The 18,938-nt window shown below is 47.4% G+C and overlaps 1 protein-coding gene across 3 annotated transcripts in view; it reads right to left on the reverse strand.

Annotated features, from left to right (window-relative positions):
• The window catches only part of LOC132395792 (cilia- and flagella-associated protein 45-like), a 45,603-nt gene that overhangs the window by 12,195 nt on the left and 14,470 nt on the right, over nt 1-18,938 (reverse strand). For all 3 annotated transcript variants that reach the window (XM_059972836.1, XM_059972835.1, XM_059972837.1), the window contains exons 5-8: nt 18,205-18,375; nt 15,104-15,282; nt 14,479-14,608; nt 12,652-12,798 (exon numbers count right to left, since the gene is read on the reverse strand). In XM_059972836.1, the coding sequence (XP_059828819.1) occupies nt 12,652-12,798; nt 14,479-14,608; nt 15,104-15,282; nt 18,205-18,375 (627 nt within the window). The remainder of the gene's footprint in view (nt 1-12,651; nt 12,799-14,478; nt 14,609-15,103; nt 15,283-18,204; nt 18,376-18,938) is intronic.

The raw sequence follows: 18,938 nt of genomic DNA on the forward strand, positions 1-18,938 counted from the left end.
TGAACTACTTCACCAATTGTAAGGTGGTACCCCCTCTGTGTGGAGTATACTGGAGCTTGTGAGATGGAGCCCAGAACTGGAGATTGCAGAATGTTTTGAAGCAATTTCTGCTAGTCCGACAAGTAAAGGAAAATACTAATTCATGGAGCTGGAGTAAATCTGATACATTCTAGAAAAGTTAGCTGCTTGCAGAAGGACAGTAGGTGGAGGTAGAAGAGAAGGGAAGATCATGGCAGTTGGGGCTGCCAGGGAACAACACAATCCGATTACCCCCTTGGCAGCCCAGCTGTCTGTCCCGATTCATTCAAAGCAGCTCGATGAGTGGTATCACAGCAACAACCTTGCACTGAATGTCACTAACAGTTAGTGGATTTCAGTAAGAGAAAGCTGAGAGAAAACACACCAGTCCTTAGCGAGGGATCAGAAGTGAAAAGGGTGAGCAGTTTCAAATTCCAGGGAGTCAACATCTCTGAATATCTACCTTGGACCGAACATATTGATGCTATTACAAAGAAGGTACAACGGTTTCTGTACTTCATTAGGAATTTGAGGATTCTCACAATCTGCAGGTGTACTATGGAGGGCATTCTAACAGGTTGCATCACTGTCTGATATGGAAGGACTACTGCACTGGATTGGAAAAAGCTGCAGAAAATTGTAAACTCTACCAGCTCCATAATAGGGAGCATTGAGGTCACCTTCAAAAGGCGATGCCTCAAAAAGGTAGCATCCATTATTAAGGACATCCATCACCCAGGACATGATCTCTTTTCATTGTTACAATCAAGGAAAAGCTACAGGAACCTGAAGACGCACATTCAACGTTTTAGGAACAGCTTCTTTCCCTTCATCAGATTTCTGAATGGCCAATGAAGCATGTGTTACGAACCCTGTAACTGGGTCACTTACCAGCAAAGATTGAGAGGTCCGTTGAAGTCTGATGGTACTATTTTTTAACAATATTTATTAGTAAAAATACACAAAAATAATATCAATGCAAACATACAGATAATATACGTTGTCAATACTAAATCTAAAAGTGCGGGTATAATAACAATCAATAAGAAATAGCTCTATCGTTGTCCAGGGGATAATGTATTGTCCGATGGAAATATAAAAGTCACTCAGTTCATGCAGGCTGCAGTCTTTTCATTGGAGAGAGAAAGCGATTTTTAGAAACTTGCCGGCTTTCCTTTTTAAGATTTCAATCCGTCAGAGTCTCCTTGGTGTGGCCGTTCACTTGTGGCCTCTCCTTTAGCTAAGCCGTTCTTCCGTGGAAGCCCGCCAATCCCAGGCAAGGGAAAGGACGCAAGCCAGCCCCACCAGCTGTTGCTACTAAATGCTGTCACGGGATTTCTAGCATTTCTCCTGGTGCATCTAAAGGGGTTGTTCCCCAGACCCTCTTTTATCCTCACTCACAGGGTCTCAGATGTCAGTCAGGTTGGGATGATGCAATCCCTCAACCAGCCCACTCTGGTCGTCCCCTGAGGGCTTCAATGAATAGTACAGTACTCAATACACAATTCTGTCTCCAAGAGACAATAGCCGTTATCAGGGGTTTTTGTTTCGCGGAGGCCAGGACACATTCCAAACCTTGAGGATTCTGCGTGTCTCTCTTTCATTTCCTGGGTCCCAGACCCAAATTAATAGCGATCTTGCGATTCTCAAAAAGGAGGGGGCTTTGTACCCTTCGGCCCCTCAGAGTTGTGGTACATTCGTAACACATGTACCCTAACTATTTTTTTTTCTTATTTTGCTCTTTTTGCACTACATATTTAAAATTTTTAACATAGATATTTCTCGTTGTAATTTATAGGTTTTTAATATGTATTTCTCTGTACTGCTGCTGCAAAATAACAAATTTCATGACAAATGCCAGTGATATGAAACCTGATTCTGATTCTCCTTTCCTAGCCCAAAAGCTTATCATCCTGCTTCCTTCAGAGCATCTGGGTGAAGGAGGTTTATTCTTAAACCTTGACTCTGGTGGGTTGCACTCAAGGAGCTCTGATGATAATTTCTTGACAGCAGCAGCTAATACCTGGAAAGCAGAGACACGTGTCTGCCTGACTCTAGGTGCTCCAATTACAATCATTAAATAGTGAGGTAGGCAGTCAGAATGAAAGTAGCTCATGCCTTTTATCTCTAGTCTGCTTACTTGCTGCAAAGTTCATTCCCTCCATCAGAGGAGCTTTATGGCCCTTTTTCCCATCTAAAAAAGCTATAAGCAAGGAATAGCCAACAGTATAAACCTGTGTAAAGGGGGTTTCTTTTTTTTTTCTTTGTTACTGTTGGGAAAGGGTTTCCTTTTGTTAACTAGCAGGAATGCTAATTTACTGATAACGAGAATGGTATTCCTTTGTAAACCAAATGGGGATTAATGTTCTTTCTTCTGAGTCTGTAAGCTTTTGTTGACCGGCTTTTGGGCAGATCGGCGCGAGGGGGTCGAGAGAGAGGACGCAATGCTCTAAGCTGGGCGAGGATCGGACCCCAAAGGGGGGTCCGAGGCCGGGAGATTCTCCAAGGAGGGGGGGGGGGGATGAAGCTAGATGTGCTTGGTTGACCACTCGGAGGGTCCTGAGCTGTTTGGAGAGTCGAGAAGTTCGGAGGGTCCTGAGCTGCGAGTCGAGGAATTCAGAGGGGATCGAATGGTGGCCAGAAGACTTCAGTAATTGAGCTCTAACGGTTGTGCACGAAGTGGTTTGGACTTTGATAAGTTTGGCGCCTTTTCTTTAATTTTCTCTTCATATATACTGTATCGTTATTAATCACTTAGTTATAGTAACCTTTATAAATTGTACTCATTTAATCGCATATGGTGTACTGTCTGGTTTTGGGCGAGGCGGGGACATCACACAGCATCCACACCAGCTGATTACCCAGTTTGGCGGGGCCGAAGGCTGCTCCCCCTAGACAAGAACGAGCTGAGCGAGCCTGAGGCGGCCCAGGGAGTTACATTGTGGGGGCTCGTCCGGGATCGATTTCTGTGGAAGCTGCGTGATCACCCTCTTTAAATTGTGTCTGCGGCAAAGAGCTGGTGTGCCTTTGTGGGTGTGCAATTGCTGGTTATCGCGGTGTGTGTGTTGGGTGGGGTGGTTGCTGTTGGTAGCAATTGTCGTTGTTCGAGTTCCGTCTAGTGCTGATGAAATGGTGGTGGGACCATGGGTTGTCCGTACTGTTTGGAGATTGAGGAGTGACAGGTTGGGATGTTTCAGCAGTGGTGAGCTCCGCCCGGTTATTGGAATAATGTCCAGCCCTAAAGGGGCTGAGGCGTGGGCGGAGCGGACCCCTCAGTTGTTGGGTGAGTGGCAGTGCTTGGCTGAGGAAAAGCGACAGGGACGGGTTGAAAGTTTGAGTAGGCGGGCTGGTGACTTTGTTAGAACTGTCAGGCGCAATTACCTCGAAGTGACCGCTGCCAGTTCTGGGAAAGTGTGGGAAAATGCGTGTGGTTCGACTGTAAGTCAAATGCTGCAGCTGGGGGGCTTATTATATCTGTGGCAGGAGATTGGTGGAAAGATTTTAGGGTATCCCTTTTTGCCTAGGGGGGCAGATAAATTGCTTGTGGTGCCAAGGGGATCTGTCAAGGGGATCAGTTGTTCCGTTGATTCGAGAGGTGTCGGGAAACTTAGAGGAGGCCCAGTGGGGGAACGGCTTGGGGTCTCTGGGGGAGCACGTTCCCAGCAATGTACCAACGAACTCCCGAAAGGAACAGACCCTATTCCTGAAGGCTTAGAGGGGCCATGCGCACAGGTGTTGTTACGGATGGATGGAAGTCAAGTTAAAGCCATCCTCGGCACCGGGGCGCCGGTGAAGTTGCTGTACAGTTTGTTTCATAACCATTATTGGAAGCATTTACCCTTGACAACATTGAGGACACTGGAGATTCGGGGTACCAGTGCCGGTGATTATCCAGACAACGGTTGTTGGTCAGTGAAAATGGAGTTCTTAGAGGCAAATGTGGAGGAGACTGAGGTTCATGAATCGTTAATGCTGATGTGTCCGGACCCTGTTGAGACGGGCAGCGTTTCTGTTCTAGAGAGAACCAATATCCTGCTGGTGCGCTTGGGAGCCTGCCCGGAGGAGGCGGGTGAGCGCTGTTTGGAGGCATTGTCGATGCACCCAGGGCTTCGAGCTGCTTGTGCGGACATGTGTAGCAGCATTGGGCTGATACCGAATTCAAACAAGAGCCAGTGGTGGTACGGCCTGGGGGAAGTATCGGAGGGTGAGACCCTCTTCGTGGACGCTGTGAAATACCCCAAGGGAGGGGAGTTGACTGCTGAAGACACCTCGGAGAGAGAGAGGTTGCAGCGACTGGCCCCTACAGCCGTGGAAGATGTAGGCAGCATGTGTATGGATTATATTGCGTTGAAGAGGCGCACTGTCAGTGACCAGAATATGGCCCTGAGGGCCAGAGAGGCGATGGCCTGTCTGAGTGGTGTGAAGTGGTTTAAGGTGCTGGATCTGAGGAGTGGATGTTGCCAGATCCCGACGAGTGGGGCCAACAAGGAGAAGATGGCCGTTATAAATTCCCTAGGAGTCTTCGGGTCCGAAAAGATGCCACAGGGCATATCTGGAGCCCTTGCAACCTTCCTGCGGGGCAGGTGGAAGACCATAGGGGATGTGGAGGCATTTGGAGTTTTGGTGTATGTGGATGATCTCTTGGTATTTGGATTTGCCTCAGGAAAATATGAAGTGAGGTTGTTGCAGGGAGAACTACCGAGTTAAAGTGTTTTCGGGACACGTGCCAGGGCTGGCGAAGGTCGCAGCTCGTGAGAGACTGTCTCTACGGAATCAAGTTTGAAATGAAGACGGAGAGACTGGAGAAAGTGATCTGGAACCATTCGGAAGACTTACAAGTTGGAGAGAATGAAGAAAGTTGTCTGACTGAGGGTAAAAGCAAACTGAGAACCCGGAGAGGGGAGTTTGCAGAGGTGAAGAAATTACAGACGAATCTCAGAAGAGAGAAGCGAAAACTTGAAGGGAACCTGAAGATGACCATCGACAGTTCAAATGAAGTGCAAAACCTGAAAGTTGATCTGGAAGAAGTCATGAGGAAGAAAAAGCTGGAGAGAAGTGCAGTGAATACTGAACAGGAGGCTGAAGAGACTGCGGGAGCAGTGCAGGCCACGTGTTTCCGTTTGGAGAAGATCAAACAGCAGCTACCGATCACAGGAATGAGGAAGAATACAGATTCGATGGATGATGTGCTGGATGTGTGGTACATGCTGCCTTTTGCTGACTTTCCCTCGATTGAGGAAAAGACCTTTGGCCCTTCTCCCATTGAGTCAGGTGTAGCGGGGAGGGTTAGCTGTGTGCAGTGTGGGGCATGAGTGAGAGGTTGAGAGAGGAGTTGGTAGTGGGCCCAAGGTATCCCCAGTTGTGTCCGAGCCTGAAGGGTTTAGGTGAGGGGGTACGGAGGCCTCAGAAGGGTTAGGGAACTCCCAGATAGTTGGCCTAAGTAGCGCCTGAGGAACAGGGCGTGAGGGTTACTGTGTGGGGAGGAGATGTCACTGTTTGTGCTTGGGTTACGGTGTGTTGGCAGGAAAGGTGGCGAGTTATTTAGTAGTCATGAGGACATGACTTTTATTTGGTGGAGGAAGTGTGTAAAGGGGGTTTCTTTTTTTTTGTTACTGTTGGGAAAGGGTTTCCTTTTGTTAACTAGCAGGAATGCTAATTTACTGATAACGAGAATGGTATTCCTTTGTAAACCAAATGGGGATTAATGTTCTTTCTTCTGAGTCTGTAAGCTTTTGTTGACCGGCTTTTGGGCAGATCGGCACGAGGGGGTCGAGAGAGAGGACGCAATGCTCTAAGCTGGGTGAGGATCGGACCCCAAAGGGGGGTCCGAGGCCGGGAGATTCTCCGAGGAGGGGGGGGGGATGAAGCTAGATGTGCTTGGTTGACCACTCGGAGGGTCCTGAGCTGTTTGGAGAGTCGAGGAGTTCGGAGGGTCCTGAGCTGCGAGTCGAGGAGTTCAGAGGGGATCGAATGGTGGCCAGAAGACTTCAGTAATTGAGCTCCAACGTTTGTGCACGAAGTGGTTTGGACTTTGATAAGTTTGGCGCCTTTTCTTTAATTTTCTCTTCATATATACTGTATCGTTATTAATCACTTATAACCTTTATAAATTGTACTCATTTAATCGCATATGGTGTACTGTCTGGTTTTGGGCGAGGCGGGGACATCACACAGCATCCACACCAGCTGATTACCCAGTTTGGCGGGGCCGAAGGCTGCTCCCCCTAGACAAGAACCAGCTGAGCGAGCCTGAGGCGACCCAGGGAGTTACACCTGGGTAAACTGAAAGTTCTTAAGGTGCATCAGTAACCTGGACTACACCCCAGTCCTGAGAGAGATTGCTGAAGAGATAACAGATGCATAGGTCATGATCTTTCAAGAATCTCTTGATTCTTGCATAGTTCTGGAGGACTGGAAGATTGTAAATGTCACTCTAATCTTTTAAAAGGGCGAAAGGCGAGAGAAAGGAAATAATCGCCCAGTTCGCCCAAACTCAGTGGCTGGGGAAGCATCAGACTATTAAGGATGAGGTTTTGGGGTATTTGAAGACTAATGATAAAATAAGTCAAAGTCAATTGGGATCATTGGGACCTCTTCTGGGGCAGGTGGGACCTGTACAAGAGAGACAGGTTACACCTGAGCTACAAGGGGACCAATATACTTGCAGGGAAGTTTGCTACTGTTATTGGGAAGGGTTTATATTAGATTTGCAGGGGGATGGGAACCAGAGTGCCAGAGTAGATAGTGGAACTGGGATAAAAATAAATGATGTTAGTAGTTCATGCAAAGTCACAAATAGTAAGGCTGTGTGTGGTGGTAACAATCCTCTGAGGTGTGTATATTCCAATGCGAGGAGTATTGTGGGAAAGGCAGAAGAGCTGAGGGCCTGGATTGACACGTGGAATTATGACATCATAGCCATTACTGAAACTTGGCTACAGGAGGGGCAGGACTGGCAGCTCAGTGCTCCAGGGTTCAGATGTTCCAGGCCTGATAGAGGCAGAGGGATGAAGGGTGGGGGATGCTGGCTTTGCTAGTCAGGGAAAATGTTACAGCAGTGCTCAGGCAGTACAGAATAGAGGGCTTGTCTACTGAGGCCATATAGGTGGAGCTGAGAAACAGGAAAGGTATGACCACATTAATGGAGTTGTATTATAGGCCACCCAATAGTCAGCAAGAATTGGAGGAGCAAATCTGCAGAGAGATAACAGACAACTGCAGGAGACAGAAAGTTGTGACTGTAGGGGATTTTAATTGTCCACACATTGATTGGGACTCCCATACTGTTAAAGGTCTAGATGGGTTAGAGTTTGTGAAATGTGTTCAGGAAAGTTTTCTAAATCAATTATATAGATGTACCAACTAGGGAGGATGCAATATTAGATCTCCTATTAGGAAATGAGTTAGGGATTGTGACAGAAGTGTGTGTAGGGGAACACTTTGGTTCTAGTGATCATGATGTCATTAGTTTCAACTTGATCATGGATAAAGATAGATCTGGTCCTCGGGTTGAAGTTCTAAACTGGGAAAATTTAGCCAAATTTGAAGAAATGAGAAAGGATCTAAAAAGCATAGATTGGGACAGGTTGTTCTCTGGCAAGGATGTGATTGGTAAGTGGGAGGCCTTCAAAGGAGAAATTTTGAGAGTGCAGTGTCTGTACGTTGCTCTCAGGATAAAAGGCAAAGTGAATAAGAATAAGGAACATTGGTTCTCTCGGGATATTGGAACTCTGATAAAGAAGAAGAGAGAGATGTTTAACATGTATAGGCAACAGGGAGGAAATAATATGCTTGAGGAGTATAAAAAGAGTAAGAAAATACTTAAGAAAGAAATCAGGAGGGCTAAAAGAAGACATGAGGTTGCTTTGTCAGGGTGAAGGATAATCCTAAGAGCTTCTACAGGTATGTTAGGAGCAAAAGGATAGTAAGGGATAAAATTGGTCCTCTTGAAGATCAGAGTGGTCGGCTATGTATGGAACCAAAAGAAATGGGAGAGGTATTAAATGGGTTTTTGTGTCTGTATTTACTAAGGAAACTGGAATGGAGCCTATGGAAACAAGGCAAACAAATAGGGAGGTCATGGAACTTATACAGATTGAAGAGGAGGAGCTGCTTGCTGTCTTGAGGCAAATCAGAGTAGATAAATCCCCAGGATCTGACAGGGTATTCCCTCGGACATTGAAAGAGACTAGTGTTGAAATTGCAGGGGCCCTGGCAGAAATATTTAAAATGTCGATATCCACGGGTCAGGTGCCGGAGGATTGGAGGACAGCTCATGTAGTTCCGTTGTTTAAAAAAGGCTCAAAAATTAAGCCGGGAAATTATAGGCCAGTAAATTTGACATCGGTAGTAGGTAAATTATTGGAAGGAATACTTAGGATCTACAAGTATTTGGATAGACAGGGACTTATTAGAAAAAATCAGCGTGGCTTTGTGCAAGGTTGGTCATGTTTAAACAATCTATTAGAGTTTTTCGAGGAAGTTACCAGGAAAGTGGATGAAGTATACATGGACTTGAGTAACACGAGTGAATCTGCAGATGCTGGAAATAAATAAAAACACAAAATGCTGGCAGAACTCAGCAGGCCAGACAGCATCTATGGGAAGAGGTAGTGACGATGTTTTGGGCCGAAACCCATCATCAGGAGTGAAGTAAAATGGGATGGTCGAGGGGGGATAAGAAGTGGGGGGAGGGATAAAGTAGAGAGCTGGGAAGTGATAGGCTGGAGGGAAATGGGCTGGGGACGGTGGAGAATTATGGGAAATAAAAGAGAAAGAAAGGTAGGGCTGGGGATAGATTATAGTGAGGGGGGAAAAAAGAGAGCAAAAGAGAACCAGACTAAAGTAATAGATAGGGATGGGGGTAAGGGGGGACAGGGGTATCAACGAAGGTCTGTGAGTTGGATGTTCATGCCAGCAGGTAGGAGGCTACCTAGGCGGGAGATAAAGTATTGCTCCATCGACCTGCGTGTGGCCTCATCTTGACGGTAGAGGAGGCCATGGACAGACATGTCAGAGTGGGAGTGGTCTGTAGAATTGAAGTGTGTGGCCACAGGGAGATCCCGCCACTGCTGGAGGACTGAGCGCCGGTGTTTGGCGAAACGGTCTCCCAGTCTGCGGCAGGTCTCCCGCAGTCTTGCTGGCCACATCGGGAGCACCGGATACAGTATATCACCCCAGTTGACTTGCAGGTGAAGTGGTGCCTCACCTGAAAGGACTGTCTGGGGCCTGGGATGGTGGTGAGGGAAGAAGTGTGGGGGCAGGTGTAGCACTTCTTCCGTTTGCAGGGATGAGTGCCCGGAGGGAGGTCGGTGGGGAGGGATGGGATCAATGGACAAGAGAGTCACGTAGGGAGTGATCCTTGCGGAAAGCCGAGAGTGGGGGGGGGGGGAGGGGAAGATGTGGCTGGTGGTGGGATCCCGTAGGAGGTGGTGGAAGTAACTTAAAGGGTTAAGGTTTAAAGGGAACATTAGGGGAGGCTTCTTCACACAGAGTGTGGTGGGAATGTGGAATGAGCTGCCAGATGATGTGGTAAATGCGGGCTCACTTTTGACATTTAAGAAAAACTTGGACAGCTATATGGATGAGAGGGGTTTGGAGGGATATGGCCCAGGTGTAGGTCAGTGGGACTAGGTAAAAAAATGGTTCAGCACAGCCAAGAAGGGCCAAAAGGGTCCTTCTATGGTTCTACGGCTCTATGATTCAACATGGTTTCTGTCAAGGGAAATCTTGCCTGACAAATCTGTTAAGAGTTCTTCGAGGAAGTAACAAGCAGAGTGACAAAGGAGAGGTAGTGGATGTCATGTACTTGGATTTTTAAAAGGCATTTTATAAGGTGCCACCAATGAGACTGCTTAACAAGATAAATTCCTATGAAGTTACAGGAAAGATACTGGCATGGATAGAGGAATGGCCAACAGGCAGGAGGCAGCGAGTGGAAATAAAATGAACCTTTTTCTGGTTGGCTGCCAGTGACTAATGGTGTTCCTCAGGGGTCAGTGTTTGAACCACTACCTTTCACATTGTTTCAGTGATTTGGATAATGGAATTGATGGCTCTGTGGCAAAGTTTGCGGATGATACAAAGATAGGTGCAGGTGTAGGTAGTGCTGAGGAAGCAATGTGATTGGAAATTGGACAAATTGGAAAATGGGCAAAAAAGGGGAGATGGAATACAGTGTTGGGAAATGTATGATAATGCATTCTGATAAGAAGAACAAACGTGCAGACTGTAATCCAAATGGGGAGAAGGTTCAAACATCAGAGGTGCAGACAAACTTCAGAATCCTCATGCAAGACTCCTAGAAGGTTAACTTACAGGTTGATTCTGTGAAAAGGAAGGCAAATGTAATATCGGCATTTATTTCAAGGGGATTAGAATATAAAAGCAAGGAGATAATGCCGAGACTTTATAAGGCACTAGTTAGGCCACACTTGGAGTATTGTCAACTGTTTTGGGCCCCATATCTGAGAAAGGATGTGTTGTCATTGGAGAAAGTACAGAGGAAGCTCACAAGGAATGAAGGGGTTAACATATGAGGAGCGTTTGGCAGCTTTGGGCCTGTACACACTGGAATTTAGAAGAATGTGTGGGGATCTCGTTGAAAACTATTGAATGTTGAAAGGACTAGATAGTATAGATGTGAAGAGGATGTTTCCTATGGTAGAGTACCCAGGACTAAAGGGCACAGCCTCAAAACTGAAGAATGACCTTTTAGAAGAGGTAAGGAGGAATTTTTTTAGCCAGAGAGTAATGAATCTGTGGAATGCACTGCCACAGATTGTGGTGGAAACCAAGTCCATTAAGTCGGAAATTGATAGTTTCCGGATATGGTGAGAAGGCAGTTGTATGGGATTGTGGGATCTGGGATCAGCTGAAATGGGGGAATGAGACTCGATGAGCCAAATGGTCTAATTATACTACTAGTCTTATGGTCATATGTTCTTATAAATTACAATGTAAAAAATAAATAAGTAGGAGAGCAAAAGTACAGAGGGTTCAGGGATTCATAGTCTGATCAGGAATCTGATGACAGAGGGGAAAAAGCCTTCCTAAAATGTTGAGTGTGTGCCTTCAGGGCCCCTGGGAGTAGGAATAAGAAGAGGACATGTCCTGGGTGAGGAGGGTCCTGAACGATGGATGTGCCTTCTTGAGGCATCTCATTTTGAAGATACCCTCGATGATGGTGCTAATGCTCACGTTGATGGAATTTGCAACCTTCGGCAGCTTTTTGAGATAGGTTGTCTCAGTGCCTAACAGGAAGTCACATGTTACTTATCACATTTTCTGTTCAAAATAAGCCAGGAAACCACAACAGGAAAAGCCAAAGTTCACCTGCGACCTACCGAGAGGCAAACGCTGAACTATGTTTAATTACTCCAATCACCAAGGTTTCACTACACCCTGACACAGTGCAAGCTAAAAATATAATGAGTTGCATCATTTATTATCACACCCGTGGCATTGAATAAAGACCCGCGTGCATCTGTTTGAATAAGGAGCCGTGTGTGTCTGATTGAATAAAGACCCAGCTGTGACCGGAGTTTTGAACTGTATTCAATCTTTCACCATCTGTCTCCCACTTTCCTTCTATCCCCTTCTTCTCATCTGCTCCATATAACCAGTCCCTCCCTCTTTCCCTCTACACAAAGCTCCCTGCCTTTAGATCCCCATTTATCTTATTTACCCCATCACTCTATTCCTTCAAACCCAATTCCCCCACTCTCTCACTCCATATTCAGTTTGTTTCCCCCACTCTGCATTGAATCCCACAGTCCTCTGTCCATTTCCAGACTTCCTTCTCTCTCTACACTCAGCATCACAACCTCAACTCTCATCAACACCCCAATCATCCCCTCGAGCCCCACCCTCTCAGTGTCCTACCACTTCTTCCCTCACTATTTCTCCCGTGCTCTCACTGCCCCACATCCTTCTCCATTCTCCCCACTCCCCCAACTTCACACAGTACCCCTCTGTCTTAATTTAATTGTAATTTATTTTATTTTATTTAGAGATACAGCACAATAACTGGCCTTTGCGGCCTAACAAGCCAGTGCCCATCCAATTGAAACCGGAGCACCAAGAGGAAACCCAAGTAGTCACAGGGAGTGTGAACAAACTGCTTCCTTACAGATGTGGAGGGAATTGAGCCTGGGTCACTGTCACTGTAATGGTGTTATGCTGCACTTCTCCTGCCTGACTTCCACTGCACTCACTGGGTCTGCCACCCTGACTCTCAGAGAATGATCGAAGTTATGGCATCACTCGAGTCGAGCATGATATTCTCCCAAGGGGTTATTCCCAAAATGGAGAATTCTAGTGCGTGATTTTATTTAAGGCTGATGCACACGCAGCTACTATATGGTCCTTGACAGATTGGGGTCAGGGTCTAGTGGCTTCGTATCGAAAACAACTGGGGACCATTCACTGCCATCATGGTGTGTCCTCTCTACCGTTGACTTTGTTGTCAGGTTGCTCTTTGTCTGGGGCTTCCCCTTGACCTTAGCGCCATGGGTGACCTTACCAGAGGCTCAGCTCCAGATCACTCTTGGGATCTCAGAAACTCACAAGACTCTCAATCACGACAATGTGATGACCCTCCGAGACCATACACCCCCAGCCCCTGCTGCTCACCGTCTTGGCATCCTGGAACTCGCGAACCTTCTGGTCAGCTATACGGTCCTGTTCCTGCAGCTGCTCCCTCCTGCGCCGCACGGCTTTGTTGGCTGCCATTATCTCCTGGTGGGTCTGCACCTGCTTTCGCTGCTTTTCCTGTAAATTCTGGATGGGTAGAGAGCACAGCCGTGGCTTCCTCAGTTTACAGGACATGTCACTCAGGGACTTGGGCTATATGTATATATTCTTTGTTGTGTGACTGTTGGCACTGTCTGTTGCACCTTGGTGTGAGAGGAACGCTGTTTTGTTTGGCTGTATTCATGACAATTAAACTTGAGTAATCAAAGTGGTTGGGGAGAAGGGGATGGAAAGGAGAAGGGGAGGCATTCTGGAGGGTCAGACAGGAGGAGGACACATGGTGGTGGAAAGGTGATCAGATACTCTCAGTGGCCTCTTTATTAGGTACACCTGTACATTAATGAAAATATCTAATCAGCTAACCACGTGGCAGCAACTCAATGTATAAAAGCATGCAGACATGGTCAAGAGGTTCAGTTGTTGTTCAGAACAAACATCTGAATGGGGAAGAAATATAATCCAAGTGACTTTGACCGTGGAACTATTGTTGGTGCCAGACAAAGTGGATTGAGTATCTCAGAAACTACTGATCTCCTGGGATTATCATGCACAACAGTGTCTAGAGTTTACACAGCATGGTCTAAAAATTTAAAAAACCGTCCAGTGAGCAGCAGTTCTGTGAGCAAAATGCCTTCTTAATGAGAGAAGTCAGAAAAGAATGGCCAGACTGATTCATGCTGACAGGAATCTGACAATAACTCAAATAACCATGCATAACAACATTCTGCACAGAAGTGCATCTCTGAAAGCACAACACATCAAACCTTGAAGTGTATGAGCTAAAGCAGCAGAAGACAATGAACGTAGACTCAGTGGCCACTTCATTAGGTACAGGAGTTGCAGGAGGTAATAAAGTATTCAAGTGGCCACTGAATGTAAGTAAGAAGGCAAAGGATGAGGATGAGGTGGGGAGTGGCAAGGGCAGAGGACAGAGGGGAGGCAAATGCACTGTTGGTGGTGAAGAGTGAAGTAGTAGAAGGGGCAGAAGAAGGGAGCAGAGGAGTAGAGGGGTGGTGGGAGGGTGTAGGAGATTGGGACAAGGGGAGGAGGGGAAGACTGGGTTGAGCAGTTTCTGTGAGGGAAGTAAAACTGTTAGCAGTTCAAGTCAGAGCCTGCATCAGGAAGGAGTAGTGGGAAAGGCAGACAGGGAAGAGGAGGGACCATAGGATAAGACAAAGGAGCAGAAGTAGGCCGGTTGGCCCAGCGATTTTTCTCTACCATTCCATCTTGGCTGATCTATTATCCCTCTCAACCTCATTTCTCCTGCTTTTTTTCCCCCATAAAGTTCAAAGATCAAAGTAAATTTATCATCTAAATTTACATGTCACCATATACTAGTCTGAGATTAATTTTCTTGCAGGCATTCACAGTACAACAAATAAATACAACAGAATCAATAAAAAGCTACACACAACAGAAGATTGACAAGCAGCCATTGTGCAAAAGAAGACTAACTACAAATACAAAAAAAATGTTTAAACATTGAGCCCACGAGTTGGCGAGACCTTGGAAGTGAGTCCAGCGGTTGTGGAATCAGTTCTGCACTGAGATGAGTGAGGTTATCTACACTGTTCAGGAATCTGATGGTTGATGTGGCAAAGGAAATGATAGTTGGATAAGGAGTATGGGAACAGGAAGGGAAGGAAGGGTGGCAGCTGAGTGTGGGGACAGAGATTGCAGAGGTGATTCACTGTCTCTTCCTCTAACCTCTAAATCCTCCTGATGTAGTTGTTCCATAGCCTGCAGCCTGTCCCTGGCCTCCAAGGCCTTGACTTCTTGCTGCAGTATCCGCTCCTTCTCCTTCTCTTCCATCTGCTCGATGACGTGAACTTTGGCCCTGCCACAACAGTTAAAACAATGAGAGCCCTCCTCACATTATCCCACTGCACTATTTCCTCTCCTATAATACTCCGTTCACCCCCCTCCTCTCTGCTCTTCCCTCCAGCCCTCTTCTTGTCCTTTTACCTTCCCCTCTCATCTTCCTTCTTCCCAAACCCCATCTGCTTTCTTTTGTCTGTCTTAACAGTCATATCTCATTCCTCCCTGTTCTCTCTGTATCCCACTACACTTTCATAATCAAATACTTTCTCAGTCGGTTTCCCTCCCTCTCTCTGTTCCTTCTGTTACCAAGGTCCCACTTTCAATTCACCCCTGATTCTCTCACCCCATTGCCACTTCTCCACCATCTCTCAATCTCCTTGCCTCTCACCTCATTCCATTCTCTCCCCACTTATTGCCACTTCTCCACTGGCATAACCTTCTCCTTACCTCTAATCTTAGTCCATTCTCTCCCCCCTGCCACTTCTGTTGTCATGACCTTCTCACCTCTTACCTCAGTCCATTCTCTTTTCTCTTGCACTCAATCTCATCCTGCATCTTTAGAGCTTTCTGACGATCCACCTCCATCATTGTGTCCAGTCGCCTATCCTCATCCAACATCTCCTTTGCAATCTGTTCCTTCTCAAGGATCTGGGCATCGCGGATGGCGTGGCATTTGGCTCCAACAATGGTCTAAAGAAAAGAACCACACACACACACACACAAAATCATTGAGACTGAAGCTGATCACACCCTCTCCTTCATAAGTTCAAGTTCGACCAAACATCGTTCCTCCAGGGCCAAGGGGGAACATATAGTCGCACAGAGCACACAGCATATATAGTTTTGATAGCACATGCAGCCACAGAATAACATTAGCACAGTCCCTGAATTCAAAGTTCGAAGTAGTTTTCTTAATCTAAGTTCATACAATGTATGTCACCATAAATAACCCTGAGATACCTTTTCTTGCAGACATACACAGAAAATCTGAGAAACACAATAGAATTAATGAAAGACTGCACCTAACAGGACAAAAGTGCAAAAGACAACAAACTGCAAATATCAAAATAAATCCCCCTGATGGAGGAGGAAAAGATAGCGGTGCGATGCAGCGTATGCGGCCTCTCTGGAGATGGATATCCGTTATGTGTTAAGTAGGAATCCGTGCACAATCCTGTTTTGATGGAGGCAGACGTGAGAGCGTGGAGGAACATCTGGAGAAACTTCTGAAATGCCCGCTTCGCTGCCGCTGATACTGTGCGGTCCGGAATCTCCGGAGGAGAAGGCCTCGGAGACCTCAGCTTTGCTTGTTTCGGCGGCCGGGATGAGGTCGAAGGCACTCGGCAGAGGATGGCGCTCGGGAGGCTGTATTAGAGGCTCTAAGTTTTTGGAAGGGCTCAGAGTCTGCTGTTGTTGGGTGCTTCCGAGGCATTGTCAGTGCCTGGAAGTTTATGGCAGGGAGAGTTCTCCCATTTACTGCCTGATATCGGGACGATTGGAGTCCATGGTCTGTGTTTATCGAATTACGGTATTGTTTTGCACTGCTGTAACTACATGCTATAATTATGTGGTTTTGTCAGTGTGAGTCTTGTCCTTTTTTTTTTATTTTGGGATATCACTCCGGAGGAACATTGTATCATTTCTTAATGCATGTATGCATTTCTAAATGACAATAAACAAGGACTGAGTGTCCTCATAATCTAAATATAAAAGAAATGATAATAATGAACATAAAAGCAATAAATATTGAGAATATGAGATGAGGAGTCCTTGAAAGTGAGTCTATGAGTTGTGGGAACAGTTCAATGATGGGGTGAGCCCAATGGTTGAGGGGTAATAACTGTTCCTGACATGGTGGTGCAGGTCTTGAGGCTCCTGTACCTGCATCCTGATGGCAGCAGCGAGAAGAGAGCATGGCCTGGGTGGTGAAAGTCCCTTATGATGGATGCTGCTTTCGGTGACAGCACTCCACGTAGATGTGCTCAGTGGTGGGGAGGGCTTTACCTGTGATGGACCAGGCCAAATTCACTACATTTTGTCAGATTTTCTGCTCAAGGGCATTGGTGTTTCCATACCAGGCTGTGATGCAACCAGTCAATATACTCTCCACCACACATCTATAGAAGTTTGTCAAAGTTTCATATATCATGTCAAATCTTCACAAACTTCTAAGGAAGTAGAGACACTGTTGTGCTTTCTTCATAATTGCATTTACATGCAAGGCTCAGGAGAGATCCTCTGAAATGAAGACACCAAGCAATTTAAAACTGCTGACCCTCTCCATCTCTGATCACCTGGTGAGCTCCAGTTTCCTCCCACTGAACTCAATAATCAGCTCCATTGGCACTGGAGGATAGTCACTGAGACAGGTTTCCACGTTCTTCAGTACTGATATAACTGAAGCCTGCTTGAAGCAGGTGGGTACTTCAGACTGCGAAGCAACAGGTTAGAGACAGCAGTCAACACACCAGCCAGTTGATTAGCATAGGTCTTTCATACTTGGCCAGATAAGCCATCTGAGCTGGATGTTTTCCCTGGGTCTGCCTTCTTGAAGGATGCCCTCTTGTCAGGCTCAGAGACTCGAATCGTAGGGACGTTGGGGGTGTGGGAGATCGTGAAGGTTCCTCCATGCTTTGATGGTCAAAGCGAGCGTAAAAGGCATTGATCTCATCTGGAAGTGAAGCCCTGTTGTCACCAATGTCACGTGGTTTCACTTTGCAGGAGGTGATCACCTTGAAGCCCTGAGCATCCATCCTTTAGTCCGGAATTGCCACTTCACCAATGACATGGCTTTCCAGAGATCACACCTGGACCTCTTGTACCTTACATGATTGAGAGACCTGAAAACCACTGACTGGGCCTCAGCATTTGCAGGTCTCATGCTACACCTAGGGCTTCTGATGAGGGAAGACTGAAGGATTTTGTGAAGACATACTGTTTTTGTCTGAGTGGCATGACCTGAAGTTTGATTCACACAGCAGTTCCACATCTCACACTGGGACATCCAGAGACAAAGGCAATCCAGCTTGTCTTCCGGGCACAGCAGCCCATCCCCACCCCAGCACAGATTCCAGTGTGCTCACCATGCCTTTGTTCTCTCCCACACTGCCTTGGGCACCTCCTTCCCTGGATAGGTGACACTGCAGCACAAGGTCCTCACCAACACACCCTCTTCAGACTCCTCACTCTTCCAGATCCACCACCTTGATCTATCACCCTCTCTCACACTGCCTGTTAGAGCCTCATCCCCTCCCTCTTGCCACCCTGCTCTCCCTCACACCACCTCTTAGGGCCTTGTCCCCTCTCTCACACCACCTTGCCTTCCCCCACACCACCTCTCAGGCCTCATCCCCTCCCTCACACTGCCCCTCAGAGCCTCGTCCCCTCCCTCACACCACCTCTCACAGCCTTATTCCCTCCTTCTCACCATCCTGCCTTCCGCCACACCACCTCTCAGGCCTCATCCCCTCCTTCACACTGCCCCTCAGAGCCTCATCCTATCGCCCTCACCACCCTGCCTTCCCCCTCACCATCTCTCACAGCCTCATCCCCTCCCTCACACTGCCTCTCAGATTCTCATCCCCTCCCTCTCACCATCCTGCCCTTCCTCACCTCGTTGATCTTTCGGATTTCGTCCTCCTGCTCCAGCCGCATGCTGTTGGCTTTCTCAAGCAGGTAGAGGGCCCTGTCGCGTGCCACCTCCTCCACATCAGTCAGCTTCTCATTCTTCTTCCTCTCCATCTCCTTGGCCCGGATGAAGCCTTTCCGAATAGCGACCAACTCCTGGTTGCAAACACGGGCAAACAGGGCAAGTGATGGTGGCAGGAGTGGCTCATAGTAGGGGGAGTGAGAAAGGAAGATTGGAGTGGTGGGAGAAGCAGAGGGAGGAGGAGAGAGGGGACAGGGAGGGGGCAGGGGGTGGAGAGGAGAGTGGGTTGGGGTTAGGGAGGTGGATGGGGGTAGGGGGTAGAGTGGTAAAAGGGATGGAGGGGGTGAGGTGGGGAGAAGGGGGTGAAGCCAGAGGGGGTGAGGGGGAAGGGGAAGAGGTAGATGGGGAAGGGAGGAGGGGAGGGGGGAGGGGACTGGGTAGAAGGGGTTTGACTTGGAGAATGAGGAGGGGGAAAGTGAATGTGAGTGGAGGTAGAATGGGGAGTGGCAGAAGAGAGGGTGGAAGGGACAGGAATGGGAAGAGGGAGGGGTGGGGAGGGAAGGGAGAGGGAAGGTGAGGGTGTAAGAGGGGGGAAAGGGCAAAATGGGGCAGATGGGGAAGGGGAAGAGGGGTGAAGAGGGGGAAGGGGGAAGAGGGGGAAGGGGGAAGAGGGGGAAGGATTGGGTGAGGGAGAAGC

The sequence above is a fragment of the Hypanus sabinus genome, chromosome 6, assembly GCF_030144855.1.
Source record: "Hypanus sabinus isolate sHypSab1 chromosome 6, sHypSab1.hap1, whole genome shotgun sequence".
Lineage (NCBI taxonomy): Eukaryota > Metazoa > Chordata > Chondrichthyes > Myliobatiformes > Dasyatidae > Hypanus > Hypanus sabinus.